Source organism: Sturnus vulgaris, chromosome 6 (assembly GCF_052056855.1).
Source record: "Sturnus vulgaris isolate bStuVul1 chromosome 6, bStuVul1.hap1, whole genome shotgun sequence".
Lineage (NCBI taxonomy): Eukaryota > Metazoa > Chordata > Aves > Passeriformes > Sturnidae > Sturnus > Sturnus vulgaris.
Genome location: NC_142248.1, coordinates 19,000,697 through 19,018,236, shown reverse-complemented (window position 1 = coordinate 19,018,236; position 17,540 = coordinate 19,000,697). Strand labels below are relative to the sequence as shown.

Genomic DNA, 17,540 nt, shown 5'->3' with positions numbered 1-17,540 from the left:
TAATGTGCAATAAAGTTTCTGCAAAGACCCTAATCAGCTGCTCACCAAGAGTAGAATTAGAATTTTGAATAACGGAAGAGGCAATGAAAGACTTTGGTTTTCTGGACCAAAACTAGTGTCTTTCTTCTCAATCTCTTTATCATAAAGAAAACAGGGTTAACAATAAGATGATAGGACCTGTAAGGTAAAGAAATACATATAGAAAACAAAAGAGTATAAAGGATAAAGCAACTACTCATCTTAGTACTGGAATAGAGAAAACAGGACTATTTTTGAAAGTAATTTTTTCTATTTTAAACGTGTATTTTTCCTAAGTAAATAATATAAAATCAGCGATTTTCAGAAGGAGGGTCAGGCACTATTCTTTACACAGTACAGATACAGGAGAACGTTTCTAATAACACAGGAAAAGCCTGTACACACCAGCATTAGCTGGTAACATAGGCTTACTATGTAGGAGTGCAGGAATGTGTTACAAGCTTCACCAGCTAGAAGTGCACATGCCACACAGATATTCTTGAACTGTAAATCTATACCTTAAGTTGCCTTGAGGTAAATTATTCCTGTTGTCACATTTAGCTTTCATTTCTATGAAGAGCTGTGAAGCGAACTTTTCATCTGGTAGCATAACTTAACAGGTTCATTCTTAACTTCCTCAAAACTTTGACACATGAAAGGCTGTTAACAATGGTGAACTGGATGGATTCCTTGGATTTCCTTTTCAAAAAAAAAAAAAAATTGCAAAAACTGCTTTATTTTTATATAAAAGTAATGAAAAGCAGTAAATACTGGGTATTACTGCACCTCTAAAAGATTTAAGAAGAAAATACTTCTCATTTAACATATAAAAGAGGAAAGTTCATGTGACTTGATTATATATCTACTTTTCTCTTTTTCCTTTTTTTTCAGTATGTGATAATTTATCCAGTGTGGGAATTGTACAGGGATGGAACCTGTAGACATACTGTAGATATAGTAACTCTTTTCAAGCTAAGTGATACTAAGTGATAAATGTATAAGACATTAATCCTAAAGTGGTTCTAGCATATCTTTCCAGTGCAGTTTAATTGGGATCTCAGTTTATCTTCCTTCTTGAACATTCTTCAAATATGTTCTAAACTAGGTTAGTCTGATGTCATAAAATTTTAGAATTCTGAGAGGTAAAAGGATCTAAAACTTTTCATCGAGTAATATTATCTGTAATCTCTTGAGTTTTTTTTAAACATCAAAGATGTTTGTGTTCTAGTTAAATTTAGGATTCAAAGCAATTTAGCACTGTCGTTTCAAGAACAGAATCCTCAATAAATCTTTGAAGAAATTTTGTACAGTTTTATCATATAACAAGGCAATATTTCCAATCAGATTCTTTTACACAATTACAGTATCACAGAATGGGTCAGGCTGGAAGGGACCACAGTGGGTCCTCTGCTCCAACCTCCCTGCTCATCCCAGAGCACATGGAGGATTGATCCAGATAGGTCTTGAATATCTCCAGTGAGAGACTCTGCAGCCTCTCTGGACAATCTGTTTCAGTGCTTGGTCACTCACACTGCGAAGTTCTTCCTCATGCTCAGGTGGAACTTTCTGTGACTCAGTTTCTGCCTGTTGTCTCCTGTCTATTGCTCAGTACCACTAAGAGCCTGGATCCATTCTCTTTCTCTCTCCACTTCAAACACTTATATACTGAGATGAGTTAGTCATCTCAGCCATCTCTTCTTGAGGCTGACCAGGCCCAGCTTCCTCAGCCTTTCCTTTTAACAGAGATGCTCCACACCCTCAATCATCTTTCTCACCTTTCACTGGACCTGCTACAGAAGCTCCATGTCTCTCTTGTCCTGAGGAGCCCAGAACTGGACACAGCACTCCAGGTGAGGCTCACCAGGGCTGAGAAGGGCAGGATCACCTTCCTTGATCTGCTGCAAATGCTCTTTCTAATGCAGCTTAGGATCCCTCTGGCCTTCTTACCCACAAGGAGACACTGCTGGCATGGACCAGCACCCCCATGTCCTTCTCCACAGAGCTGCCTTCCAGCAGGTCAGCCCCAGGCTGTGCTGGCGCTGGAGTTACTCCTCCCCAAGTACAGGATCCTGCATTTGCCCTTGTCAAATTTCAGAAGATTCTCCTCTAAAATGTTGGTAGTTTGAAAAAGATTATGGAAGAATTGTGTAATTTCTGAATAACAGCATTAAACTACTTTTAATCAAATGCAGCGAATGGTTCATCTCATTTAAAATAGTGACTGAGTCAACTTCTTAGGACTTCTAAAGGACCAAAAAAATTTAAATCGAAAGTTGTTAAAGTTTCAGTTCATACAGGCACATATATATGACTTTCCTGATAGAAATTATTAGAGTAGAATATTTCAAGAGCATTGTTTGAGTATTAATCTATTTAAATCTAATTGTTTAATCAATCTAGCACCACATGAATAGAAATGTGTGTTGATAAAAAAAAATGTGCTATTTTGTCCCTGTTACAGAATTCTGGTATTTCATGCTGTGGAAGAGTAAGAGGTGTGGTTCAAGTGGAAAAATCTGTGTCATTTTCATTAAATCCATCCCCATGCAGACAAGTTATAAACCTTTAAAAAGTCACAATCCCCAAATGGATCAACAGAGGCTTCTGACAGTGCAGATCAATAGATAGCTGCAAAAGGGTAAAAGGTCAGAGCAGAAATAAAGGATCGGACTAAGACAAGAAGTCCTGCAAAACTTCAATTCAGAGTGACCTGAAAAGTAAATATCTATGGTTCTAACTACACAGATATGCCTTTAAAGGTTTATGTCTTATTTCGGCACACAAGTCTGTAAAGTAAATGGGCATCTAGAACTTGTATCAAACATTAAAAAATAGCAAGTAATATTCTAGTATGAAAAATATACCACTTGTACCTCTTTATTTTCATATTGTTAAGATTATTTCTGCTTTTGACATCTCTTACTAAGCTCTTTTTCTTCCACTATTTTTCAGCTCCAAGTTCTCACTATTATTCTGTCTTTTTCACTATTGCCCATACTTCCTTTTCTGTTTCACTTTAAATGCCTAATAGTGCACCCTTAGCCTGCTGCTTCCATTTAAATTTTCCTTTAGATGATGTGATCTCCCCAAACTGCTAAGTGATCTTTCCACTCTTAAGCCATCTCTTTCCTACTTTGTCTGTCTGTGATATCTCCTTAACAAGCACTCAGTAATGTCAGCTTTCAACAACTTTTCTGTTTTCAGGCACATTCCGTTACTCTTCCTTCTAACTCCTGTTATCTGTTATGACAACAACATCCTTCCCATTTCCCAATGTATAAGCTCAGCGTTAGTGAAGAGGGAATCATATTTCTCTAACTTGTTTCTAAACTGACTTGTGCAAAATCTCATTTCTTCTTTTTCTGTAACACACTTTATTTTCAAACATTTCTTTATACATTATATATGCACTAAAATATTTCTGAAATCTCCTCTTACACTGGTAACAAAGTATCTGTCATTCACATACAAGCATCAAAGCAAGTATCATCCTAAATGCAAAAATTATTTTCTCATCTTATTTTCCTAAACTTTCAACTATGAACCAAACTTTCTCTTAAGTCCATTCCTAGTACTCTTTTCTCTTACTCATCTCTTTTGTGTCACATCTTAAACCCCAAGCTGATTTTTTTACTTCCAGTCTTGCATGCAATTTCCATTTATCTGTGTTGATCTTTTCCTGTGTGAAGCTTTTCCATCAGAAAAAAAAAAAAAAGACTGAGATAAAATGGCTCTTATGTTTTTATAAGTGTACTCAAATCTTTTCATGCAATGTCTGATGAACAAACAAGTGTGGTATCTTTTTTTTTTATCATGAATAACATGAATTATGGAGATAACTGGTATGGTAGACAAATATATTAGGGAACAAGCCTAGAGCAAAGTGTCAAATGCACTTAAACTCTAAAGGGCCAACTAAGTTTCAGAAAATTTGTTTGAAAATTCAGTGACAACACCATATGCTAGCTAGGAAACAAGATTTAGAAGGAGGAAAAGGCTAATAAGAACATCTTTCCCAAAATAAATTCTAGGTAATTTATTAAATTTATCAAATTTATAATCTGAAAAAACATTAAAACTAAAATTAATTAAAAGTGATCATATGTGTGTACAAGATAATACTTTAACACTGCACAAGGATAATTTTTCTAATAAAAGTTTAAGGCTAGTTTTAGAGTACATTATCCATAACAGAACACACAAGCATCAAAATTTGACAGGACTTGAAAAACATTATCAATCATTTTATCTTTTATTTCAAATTATGATAAACAGAATAAGTGCTCAAAAACCAAGTATTTAAAAAGTATACATGGCACTTAGAGATATGATTTAGTGGCTCTAGTGCTACTCAGCTGAAGGTGGGACTTGATGATCTGGGAGTTCTTTTCCAACCTTAATGGCTCTGTGATTCTAAGTGTTTTTCATATTCATAAAACAGAATGTTATCAAGAGCAAATGTTGGGAAGACTGTCATGGAGTCTACTACTGCTCCAGTGTCTGGTAGCTGCCCAAGTAAGAAAGCAATGGAATGGTCACCTGTAAACAAGCTGAACTAGCTAAGAATAACATCAATGATTAATTTACTTAGCAATAAGCAAGTAAACAATTCTTATTATACAACATATAAGAAAGCAACTGGGATCTCATATTGACTTCATAGCAAAATGTTATTCAATTCCTTCTGTTATGTTTGTGAATGGTCTGAGAATTTTTAAAAAATCTTTGAAGGAAGCAAATATCTCCCCCTGTGATTACAAGGTCCTTCAATTTCCTCAGAATTACTTTAAAATTGCTCAGTACTAAATACTAGAGACACATTTTCAAAGAACACTGTTCCTCTCCATTACACAGATGATGTGCTCAGTCAAAACTCACCACCACCAACCGATTTTACTTCAGGATACGATCTGCCATTGCAGCCAATCTAATTTAATAGCAAGCTTTCTACTGAAAGAGAGTTCTGTCTCTCCATGCAGATGTGGTTTATACAGAGCAAGTTCCCTGCACTCACAAAAAAGCAGATCCTGCTGGATCACCTACATGCAGCCATAAAAACACTGGAGCCATTACAGGGGCAGAAGCAAGCACAGACTTGCAGCTTGGAAGAGTCAGCTAGAAGTGGGATGGAAAGATTGACCTTTTGACAGCAACTTACTATCAGCTTATCTGTACACTAAATTACACCCTTAGGAGCCTAACCAGGAACCGTGTGGCACTAGGTCTTTTTCAAGTAAATCTTACCTCTTAGTCCTCTTACCTCTTACCTCTTACTAATGGGAGTATGGTTATCAATTTCAGTCAGTTAGATTTCACTTCTGTAAACTAGAGGCATACAAATTAATAGTAACATTGACACCTAGGTGGCTGGGTTTAAATAATAGACTCACTATACTAAGAAGCAATATTCTCTCTTTTTCAATTAAAAACTCATATACAAAAACATGCACATCCCTCAACTATTGGGATAGTAGATTCCATGAATAACAGGAGTATACCAATTTTCTAGACCATGGGAAGCAAGCATCAGTATCTTCTCACACCAAAGGAGGTTCAAGTTAAATTCACTTACTACAGTGTACTACATTTTAGTGAAGGAACTTAGGATTTCCTGGCAGAGAGGAGATGACAATGGCTCCCTAAGGGCTCATTACTCCATTGGGAAATAGCCTGAGTAAGGAACTAAGGCCCATATCACTTCAAAATTTAGGTTTCTACAGACCCTGTGATTTTAACTCTACCCATGGCTGGGAATGTGGAATGTCTATAAGCACTCACAGCAGCTGGACCTACAAGATAAAGAATGTAGTAATGAAATAAAAGAGCTCCACTGTAGGTGTAGAAGAAGAGATTACAGGCGACCTTGCAGTCATAGCCCAGCAGGAAATAGCCAGCAGTCAGAGTCTGCCCTAGACCCTACAGTAGAAGCTGGCTGTACTCAGAGTCAGGATGGCTAAGCTGTAAAGAAGAATAAACCAGGGCACTTTTCACGTTGTTGAATGACATTCTGTGTCTTGGCTCATTTCTATCCCTAACGAGAGGTCTGCCGTAACACTTCACTTCATATGTAGGCTGATCAGCCCTGATTCAAAGTTTCAGCTTTTATTATTGTTGAACAGTATTATGGTATAATTTCTTTCCTGTGGTCCAAAGAGCAGCTAGAAGTTAGAAACGTAATTTAATAATTTAAACTGAATTTTTTTTCTAGTTAATGTTTCAGTTACCTGATCTCATAAAAACAATGTGGTTTTTTTCCAGGTATTTAATTAAATAATTAAGGATTAGTTTACTATAACCAAGCTTGGAAGAAGCTACAATGTATAAAGCAAATAAATGCTTATTAATCCCCTCAAATATAGGAATTTGAGTTTATATTCTGATTTTGACTAAAACATTGAAGAAACAATGCCCCACGACATCCATTCCTCAAGTATACTCTCATCTCTATAAGAAATGCAGTTTGTCATATCTTAAAAATTATAGAGGTGCTTAAGTTTTAGTGTTACTACTTAACAAGACTTAGGTATAGTTAACTATATAAATAAACTGAAAGCAAATAAACTTGAACATTAAGTTTTACTAAAGATCATACTGTAAGGAACTCAAAGATTCCTTCCAAATGTAACCCTTCTCCTTCCCTCAATTCCATGTATGTATTACACCTTGTACCTGCAGTTGAAACAATTTGCTTTGGAATGAGGCACAGTTAAGACCAATATGTAAAGTTATCATGATTTAGAGCTGAATCTGTTATATGCATACTCTGCAAGTTAATTAGTATTAGTTATTCTGTAAAATAAAACCAAAAAGGAATGAGATCAAAAATGTATCTTCTTACTGTGTTATATTACACAATTGTTCTATTACACAGGGCTATATTGCAATGCGTCACATGAGCAACGGCTATTACTGGAATTTCAGGCACACACATATTAAAAAAATCAGTAATAGCTTCCATTTTAGCTGTTACTGAGCAACCTCATCCTGAATTTCTGTATTTCCATTGAAGAGGAGTATATTTCAAAGATAAAAGTATGATGTATCATTACAGGCATCTTTAGCAGCAAGAAAATGGCACTGAAGATAAATATTCAGAAGTAGCTTTTATATATATATATATATATATATATATATATATATATATAGTGCTCAGGTTTGCTGCTATCTCATGGAATGTTTTTCTCTCATCATTAAAGCTTCTGAAATACACTCCAAAGGAAAGAAAGATGATCTACTTATAGATCAACAGAAGGCATGTGAAAAAGGTTGCTAACAATACTTTTTTTTGCATAAAAGCGAGAACAATTGGCATCCCATCTGGAAAACTACACTACTCTGAGATAGAAAACTCTTGCTGCTGGAAAAGTTTATAGTATTAATTTGTAATGGTGGATTTAGGGAAATGTACTAAAGTAATGCTCATTTACTTGTATAATTATGTGTTTTCTACATAAAATGACAGGCTTTTACCTTGTCAATACTGGCATGGAGTTAATGGAAAACAGGACAAGGCGGGTGTGCAAGTATGTCCAGCGCCCATGGATGTCAAGCTCAGGTTACAGATTTGCTTCTTGCATTAACAACTGTACAATGTATCACCTAATGCATTACCCTTCAGACTCTTAAATCTGTTATTTTAAGTATTTTCATTGCAGTTTAGCTTTGATTATTAATCTAAAAGGCAAAAAGTTAAACTGTATCTTTTCTTCTTTGCCACTTGATATGTTAAACAGCCTTCATACCTTAAATCCACTTTAATAAGGCATGCAATTATTAAAGCATTACAGAATGGCCCCAGAGCACAAAAGCTCCATTAAATTTGCTTACATCTAATTACATCTGCCTGAGGCAGGTGAGAAATTGACTCTGATAAGATCTTTCTTTTACCTGTAGCCAAAAAAATAAAAAGGAAAAATAACTGGGAGTGATTTTCTATCTAATTGCTATCTACAAGTATTTATGGTATTCACTCTTCCAATGAATAGCCCACAAAGCACTCTTTGTGCACTAACCAGTGCATTTTAAGTTTTTTTAAGATGGTAAAATACAAAAGACAAGCTTATCTTGCTTCAGGCATGACAGGCCATCAGTTGATGTCTATTTGGGAAACAGTTTTATCTACTATTTGAACCATATATTTTCTTTAAAAAATAATTTTGACTTAAAAAAACATGTTACATATGCTTTGTGGTCTTTATTTTTTTCTTCGTGCCAGTATAAGCAATGAATGCATTCTATTTTATGGAAATATAACATAAATATAAAAATATAATTTACATGGCCTGAAAACAATTATTTTAGAAACCTTTCTTTTTCTTTCTCCATTTTAAAACCAAGTGTTTTGTAGTAGAAAACATGGCATTCAATTCCTATATATTTGTAACTGACCTCCCAAAAATCAGGAAAACATGAATGAATTACATTGCTTGTTACCTGTAAATGAATGAGAGCATGTGGTATTTCTAATCATCCTAATCCTTCTGTTAGCCCTAGCAGATCCTACACAACAATTGAGAAAGACCATCCTAGTGACAATGTAAAAACTAGTTAGAAACTATACCATAAAGAGAAATAAATAAAACTTAAAAAATTAATTTAATCCATCCAGTCTAAAGGTATTATAATTCAAATCTTGGTTAACAATGAAGGAGAAATTACTTTATTATAAAGCATTCTTTGAGATAAACAGAGATTAGGTATTTGATGGGAAAAGTTGACCAGATAAACCAGCCATTGGACTTCTAATGAAAGATTATGCAACACTATTCTCCAAATATAGATCTTTAACAATTTATGCCACTTGTATGATACAATCCACTGTTTGTACACTAGACCACAAATTTATAGTCAACCCCAAAAGAAAAGGTCCTTAGGTCATATTTTATGCCTAAAAGCTTATTTGCTCATCTGAAATAGAAAACTGCATAGCGGCCTGAAATGAATATATTGTATTATGAACATGTTTCACATGTGCTCCTTAGGCTTCTAGAGCACATCTTTCCATAAGCCTTCTTATAAAACTTCATTTTGACCTTACATTTACATTCAAGCAATAAACAGGTTAACTTCCATATTTATTTGCTTCAAGTTTTATAACTTCATTTTACATAGCTGACAATGAAAAGATGTTGATTTTCTGGTATGCTAAACAACTACATTTTAAATACCAAGAAAAATTTAGAGGCAATGATGAATTATTTGTTTGCTCTTATGATTTATCAACTCCAAGTCTGCCGTTACACAAAATATTTTGGCCTCATAATTATATCTTGTTTGCTATTAACTTGATGTATTTCTATTAGAACTTTCACGGTTGCTTTATAATATTGTCTAGTCACCAGCCTGTATCATCTATAAATGACAATACTGTGAACTACTGAATTATACATGCATCTTTACTGCAAATCAAAACCAAACCAGAAAAAAAAAAATGAGAGGGATTTAATGGCTATGTTAGGACGATCTACTTTCCAGCTTTTTCACATCTCCTTTAAGAATGAATTGCATCCTGTTAAATTAATTATTCAGACATCACAACTGGTATTGGGCCACTTTTTATAATTTTCATGATATTAACATCTCATATCCTGAAACATACAACAAAAGTTCTGTTTTCCTCTGTTATGTTGAGGATTTGCCCATGGGAAATTTCAGTAGACAATATTGCTCAGAATCTGAGTACATACCAAAAGCTGCCACTTTTATGATTATTGCTTGAATGTTAGATGATATCATTTCTTTAAGCAGTATTTCCTGGTTGTAATGCCACAGGTAAGCTAAAGGCTGAAGATTAAGCCTTCTGCACCTGAAAATCAAACAAAAAAATTGGATAAAGCCAAGTATTATGCTTTCACCCAGTATTATTAATGCAAAATTAATGAAAATTTATTTTAAAATTTTTCTTCTATTATTTCCATTACAACACTTTACTATTCATATACTCAATTATAAACATTAAGTCTAACATAAATTAAAAAAAAAGAAATAAATTGTTCTGACAATAATTAGTCTACATAAGATGCAACTCACTGAGGTAAACAGATCTGCATGGAAATGTAAGTTCCTAAACCTTTTGAGACACAAAACAATTAGCACTTTAGAAAGTCATCACTTTTGTGAACATGGCTAAGGACAAAGTTACTGCTCTGTGACAAATGTGGCACATGTCACTAGTACAATATGCTGAAGTTGTTGCTGTGATTTGGATCAACACCCAAGGAAAAAATAATTCAGGAAAATATATAGAGCTTGTGATACAAACTAACAACTTGTTACTATAAGGTTAATAAATTGTTTTGATGCATATCATATATAGACAGCATTTGATACACAGCATTTGAGTGTTTATCACATTAGAGAATCACTAATTTGCATTATTGATAGGTAACGTTTCTGTAAATTGTCAAGAATCATCAGCTGGTGATTAAATGTGTAAGGTCTAGCTCTGAAAAACTTTAACATTTAACTATGGGGCTAGTTCAGAGCATTTAAGATTTACATTTATTTGTGAATTATCATGCTTTTTCCAATACATGGTCGTTTTCATATATATGAGCATTCCTCTATATTAGATAGACCCACTAGTATGATTGTCAGGACTACATAGTTAAATGCATAGTTAAATGTTTCATGTTGACATGTAAATGCATAGATAGCACCCATATAATCTGACTAGTTTTCTTATTACTTTGATATGCTTTAACAGAGCACTAAGTTTTGTAACAGAACTATTTTGCAGCTCTGAATGTAAAGTAGTTACTTAGGTGTCTAACTTCAGCTAAAAATTTAGCTGAATTAACTGTGATGGTTCATATGGAACCTTATTGCAAGGGCTAAATATACAGATCAATGTAAAGTCTTTTACTACAGAGCAAACTTGGAAATAGTCATGCCTGTTTGAAATACTGTGATTTCCGGTCAATCTTTTAGCTGTGGTAAAGATGCAAAATTCACAATCAACAAAAGCAATCTTTTTTTACTCTACCAACAGAGGCAATTATTAATATGTTTTAAGTATAAAGGAAAAGAAAAAGGAGTTATTTCTGACTGTAATTTATCTATGTAAGCTGTAAAGAAAACAAATGTGCTCTGTAACTTGCTGACGTGAGCTGAGTTGGCACAGCATTAATTTTACTGTCCTTACAATTCATAAAGGATTCCGGATAGTTGCTTTTATCATCAAGAAATAATTAATGAACTCATGACACTATAATTAATTTTAACACAAGGTGATTTTGCATTTCATCAGATATATACAGTAAAAATCTTTTTCAGATCAAATAGTGGCCTACATAACAGATACAAGTACCATTACACAATGCTCTTTTTAATTAAGACTTTTAAAAGAATCACAATTTATATAGACTTTTGTGCACAACAGGAATGACAAATGGAAGATCCTGATTAATAACAACAAATTTTAGATTAATGAGTTAAGGGAAGATGTGCACAGAAAGATTCTCTTGCATCTAATTCCTGATAATTCACAGGATGTTCCTCTATATCAAAACACTGGTAAAAAATAGAGGGACTTGACCACAACACTGTAGTCATTGGAACTGAGTGAGCTTCCTGTTGAAATCAAAGAACTGAACTATTTTCATACCAAAACTCTGAGTATTTTCAACAGATGAAGAGAGATCTGAAAAGCAATCAAAAACTCTGGTATAGTCTCTACTAGATTTTTACTAATCAACACGGTTTCAGGGGGAAAAAAGGAAGAAAAACAAAAGAAAAAAAGAAATACCTGTATTAATGAATAAAATACCTTTGGTATCACAGAACATGAGAAATCAGACAACTGTCTCTGCTATAAATTTGAGTTAGAAAACAGCTGAGTAATCTCCAGAATGCATATACTGAAAAAGATTAGTATTTTCTTACACATCTTCCACTCGAACTCTCTGGTAGTCAGAAAGAATGGCTCCCACAGATACACCCTCTACTCCTTCTTTGTCCTGAAAAAAGGCATGGAATATCAGTGACAGCAGTATATAATGATTTAAGCTGAAGAGATTCAGTATCTCTACCTGCAGAATCAACTAAGAATAATTTTTTTTTCCTGTGACCAGTACATGGAATGCAGCTTACTGCATGGTTATTACTCTAATGCAGGCTATTTGACTCAAGTACCATTCTAAGAGAAGAAACAAACAAGGTAACTGAAAAGTATCAGACATAACAGATTGTCATAAAGTTTTCCAGACATCCTGAAAATTTCTTCCAGATTTTCCCTATAAGTGAGGTGTTAGCTATTCTACCTACAAATAATTATCAGCAATGTACATCATACAATTAATTGAATTCTTAGTATTTTCCATGGTTTGCAGTACAAAAGAGTGTGAGATTACTCATACCTTTCTTAAAAAGTAAACATAGCTATGCAAGCAGAGTTTTTTTAAAAAAAATTTGATCAATTGATCCATGAAGCTTCTTGAATCTTCAAATATATCTAAAATCTCTGTACTCCTTTATTTCATGCTATTTTGATATACAGTCTACCTGTACTGCTAAAACTGAACTTAAGTTGCATTCTTAAACGTCCTTTTTAGAAAGGTTAGAAGGTTGTCTAACAGTCTTGGAAAACATGACTGATGTTAACAAGATAAATACTGTTTGTTTTTATTTTTATGTAAAAATAATAACCCTAGCAATTCCTTCAAAATGTCCTCTGTCACAATGTGCAGACATCAACCAACATGTCCAAAAATATTACCTATATTTATGTTTATTTCATTAATTCATCACAGTTCTATGTTACCAGAGGCAAACTATGCCATCAGCGAAGTTCAGTAAATAATGTTTTTGAAGTATCTGATATAAACAAACAGAAGGGTATACAACTGCTGTCTCACAAGTATATTAACCTCTATAGCCACATAAATACATAGATCATACACAGTTTTCCACATTATTTTATCACAGAATCATTGAATGGTTGAGTCAAAGGTCCATACAATCTGGCCTTGAATATTTCCAGTGATATGGCATCCACAACTTTTCTGAGCAACCCTTTCAATAACACATACATTTCTCTTACCTCATCAAAACAAATAAGATGTTCTTTATCATAATAATATTTATTATAATGCATTGCAAATCTGTAGTTAACACAATATTTTCATTATATTTCATTATATAGATTTGCACTACGTGCACTCTTCTTTCCCTAACAATGGGAGATACATAGGTGCATGAGAGATATTAGAGACTAACTATATGACAAACTTCAAAAAAAGATGGTAACCTCATAATAAACAAATATGGAGTAAAATCTGATTTCCCAAATAGACAGATTTACAGAATCTCCTGTTCATCCATGAAGATGACAACTGACTTGGCCAATTCACTTTTAACAAGCTCACAGAACCATAAACATATTTTTTATTCATTCTGTTTTTCAAGTTCCAACAAAATATACGCATTAGCAAAGATACTTGCTAGGAAAACTCCCTCAAATTAAAAATAAAAGTAAGTGGAAGTAGAGATTCAAATGTTCTGTTCTTATACACAGTACTTCTATACTAAAATGATATATTGCACAAACATACTTGTTTGGGATTTAAAAAATTCTAGTCATGAGTCCCAGGAAGTTTCATAACCATCCTACGATAATGGAACTTTAAAAGCCACAGAAGGTTCACAGAACGTATACTTACTAAATGACCACTGAAACAATGGGCCACACTTGAAACTTTTGTATCAAGATTACTAATAGGTTTTGTTTTGATGTTGTTTGGTTGTTTTTTACTACAAAAACCTGTAAGTCATTGGATGCACATAATTATGAATGCATATATATAGACACACACATGCAAACACAAATATGTACATACGTGTGCAATATATCTTGATGTTAGTAATGCAAAACCAATGCAATTATTGTCTGCTTGCTTACAACTTACGTTAAATCTGATTTAAATAATAACATAGAAGATTGTCTGCACTTATTCTAGTTTATTTTCTTTGATAATACATTAAGTTTTAATTGTCTTTTGAAATGGTAGGACATCATGTCATTTTGCAGTTGTGGTAAGCATTCATGTTTAAAAAGTTCTCACAGGTAGTTATTTATCACCACCTCTTTTCATTTTTCATTCAGTTCTTCTCATGGTAAAGAGCAAATATAAGCTTTCTTCACTGTCAGACAATAGCTTCCACGAGGACAAACACCAACATACTTAATATCTGCTTTGAAATGGGAGAACTAGTTAATATACTTACATTCCGTGAAATTGAATAAATTCAATCCCCCTATTTTGTCCAGTTCAACAAATTAAGGATGGAGTTGCACAAGTAAGAAATAAGAAGATGTGAAAGGAGGAAGGATGGAGTATGAGGTAGAACAGAAAAAAACTATGGTCTAATAACCTTCATAAACTCCTCAGCTGCACAAAGTTTACATGAAGTCTTGTCCCACAGTATATTCAGCTCAACAGCTGAAGCTTGCAAAGAGTACTAGCTGAAAGCTACTTCTTCCATGGACTTATTCTTTGGTATTGAGAGCGTTATTGGACACCTTGCAAACAGACAGCACTTTGTTTGACTAACAGTTGATCATGCTTAGCAGAGAATCCATCCCAGAATCAATAGTGCTTTCACTTTTAATGTGGAATCTGATCAGGTTTGGTACCATTAAAAGCATGTTCACAAAACTGCACTCAGCAAGGGCAAACTAAGCTGACATCTGCAGGTAAATATCAAGGATCTGCACTGAACTCAAAAGCTGAGGAAGTGAATTTGGGAAAATTCAGAACGAAAGAGGTTACATGCTGTATTATATAAAAAGTAACAGAAAAACATCTGAGGAAAATTAATATGAGAAGGTGTTTTTTTTCTTGGGCTGAGTGGATTTTTTAATTATTATTTTAAAAAGCATCATATACTGTTAATTTAAGAGATTATTTACCTATGTTAAACTTTACTAATATGTTTCTAGTGCAATAGGCTACTCTAAAATAAAAATAAACGGTTTCTCTAGAATATCTGGATAATTCAGAAAGCACTTATACTCAGTACAATATACTCTGTCACAAAGTGGTACAGCACAAAATATGCAATGTGCACATAAAACCAGATGCTAACACAAATGTGCACAGATGCTAACAGTGTTATTTTCTATACGACATTCTAAAACTTATTTTTCCCCTTTAGAGCCACCAAAAGTACTCATTTCAAAATGCAGCTAGGAAAATAAACTGAAACCTGGAAAACTTTCAAAAAGCAACTAAATAAGACAATTTAGTAGCTTTTTAAAAATCTACCTAAGATAATTATTGGCTATGTTTTTACAATAAGTGAAATTACACCGTTATTCTATATCTTGTTATAACAGTTAATTTATTCCTGTTTAGAGGAATAATCTTCATAAACAATTGTGTTAGAACAGCTAATTGATCTCTGCAAATGTAGCTGTACTAAAACATGCAACTTATGTTTAAGGCATCCTAGTTTTAAAGTTATTTACTATTTAAACGGTTTAATGAACAACAAAATTCAAAATTGTTGCTCTTTGTGTATCATAAATTACCGTTGGCTGCATTTCCTATCAGGAAATAGTATAAAAAATTTAACAGTTTTGTGAAAGCTCCAAAACTGCTGGTTTTAAGGTGCCTCTTATATCCATGTACAATTCTACCATACAGTTTCACAGCTAAAGTAAAAGGTAAACAGCATATACTAGCACACTGTTATTTTAATTTTGCTTTTTAAAATTAATGATAGTAACAGTAATCTGAGGAAATTACTACATATGCATTGTAGCATATACTACTGGTAGAAGTATTCTACTAGTAAGTAAAAAATTTATTGCAGCAATATCAGTATGGAGGTTTTCTATAATTTCATATTTTAATGTCTTTACCTGACCCTTTCAGAGTTCAGCAAAAAGAAAATTAGTGCTAATGTTTTCAATTTAATTAGTATATTACATGCACTGTAACTATTAGTGGGAAATGTTATATTAATGAATGTAAAAGTTAGCTGTAAATTACCTCAGAGTTATTATCAATTTCCCAAGTTGCTGCTCCTTAAGATAACCCTCTCCCTATGGTCCTTCCGGTAATTTTTCTTTGCCTGATAAACATGATGATTAAACAGCACACAGTGCAAACCTTTGATACTTTTTAAATTAAATCCATGCCCAGCCTAAGGGCTGTGTCTGATTTCAACTAAATGTGTCAGTTAATCAGATAAAAAATTATCAGCAACTCAATGAAACAGCAGCCTTAGGCTTCATCAGTGCCAGAGAAAGCTGAACAAAATAAGACGTACAGACAATATCACATTATGAGTAAAGGTTACTGCTAAGCATATCACTGCACAGCACTATTCACCACCTTTAAAATGTCTATTTTAAATGAAATATTGCACACAACAGCCAAAATATTAACAAAGTAAAATGAAGTGCTAGACCTGTGCCTATATATGTCTATTCACGTGTATTACATGAAAATTTGAGCACTGCCATTCAGAAAAATGCAGAATATCCCTAAAAATTTACTGTGTAGAACAGATCTTTGTAAGAAAATGAGGTATAAACAGCTGAAGAATGGTTAAACTAGATTAAATTTTTAACATGTGCTACACAGCTTTGCTACAACAGAGTTCATTTTTTATGACCAAGATATAAAATATAGTCTCTAAATGAAATTCCCTTTCCAATTAATATCCTTCTTAAAGCTTGCATGAATAACTGAAAACTGTTATCCATACTTAAATTACTGCTTAAGGTTACTTGTGCCTAAATAAAGATTACCATACAGTTGCAAAACGTCAAATTAAAGCACAACATATTTGCAGGTGGTGACTGACAATATATACCTTTAGTAACAGGACTTTCAGGCTTCTACAATTATTTGAGTGGAAAACTCTTAAATATGAGCTTTGCCTTATAATTTGTGAAGCATTCTAAGATCACTGATTATAGTGATTTCAAACAGAGTATGTGATTTTTTCCAAGCTTTGATATATCTGTCAGATGCAGCTGCAAGTAATCAAAGACAGTATGGAAATATCCTGAGACATAAGGATATAATAACTCTATGTCAAATTGAAAACCCACTATTCGGTAAGGCTCTGAAGACTAGCTACGAATCACATAGATCATCTTAGTGACTGCACATCACTACACATCATCTGGGACTTTCCTGTCTTCCACACAGGGACCTCAAAACACATATCTCATGCCTTCATTCCTTAGGAAGAAGTAGTTCCAAAACCAGGTGGGAATTAATATAATGTGGATTTAAATGAAATCCCTGTGGGAACACTCTGGTTATGAAGATCAGAAGTCTTCAGCGGCCTTATCTCGACTTGCTTAGGAAGTAAATTACTGAAGAATGGGATCTATACAAGGTGATAATACTATGTAACTAATCTACTCTAACAGCTAATTAGATACATTTTTACAAATGCCTCCTACTTAATGGTCCTCTTACTACCCCGACGTGCCAAACGTCCAGGGAGATGGTGGAGGCATACATTTGTTTGCACATAACCATATATACACACCATAGCAAAGG

General features: G+C 33.6%; 1 protein-coding gene across 1 annotated transcript in view; it reads right to left on the bottom strand.

Annotated features, from left to right (window-relative positions):
- The window catches only part of DPH6 (diphthamine biosynthesis 6), a 188,378-nt gene that overhangs the window by 134,781 nt on the left and 36,057 nt on the right, over positions 1-17,540 (bottom strand). The window contains exons 4-5 of the mRNA XM_088167211.1: positions 11,902-11,975; positions 9,705-9,823 (exon numbers count right to left, since the gene is read on the bottom strand). Coding sequence (XP_088023337.1) covers positions 9,705-9,823; positions 11,902-11,975 — 193 coding nt within the window. The remainder of the gene's footprint in view (positions 1-9,704; positions 9,824-11,901; positions 11,976-17,540) is intronic.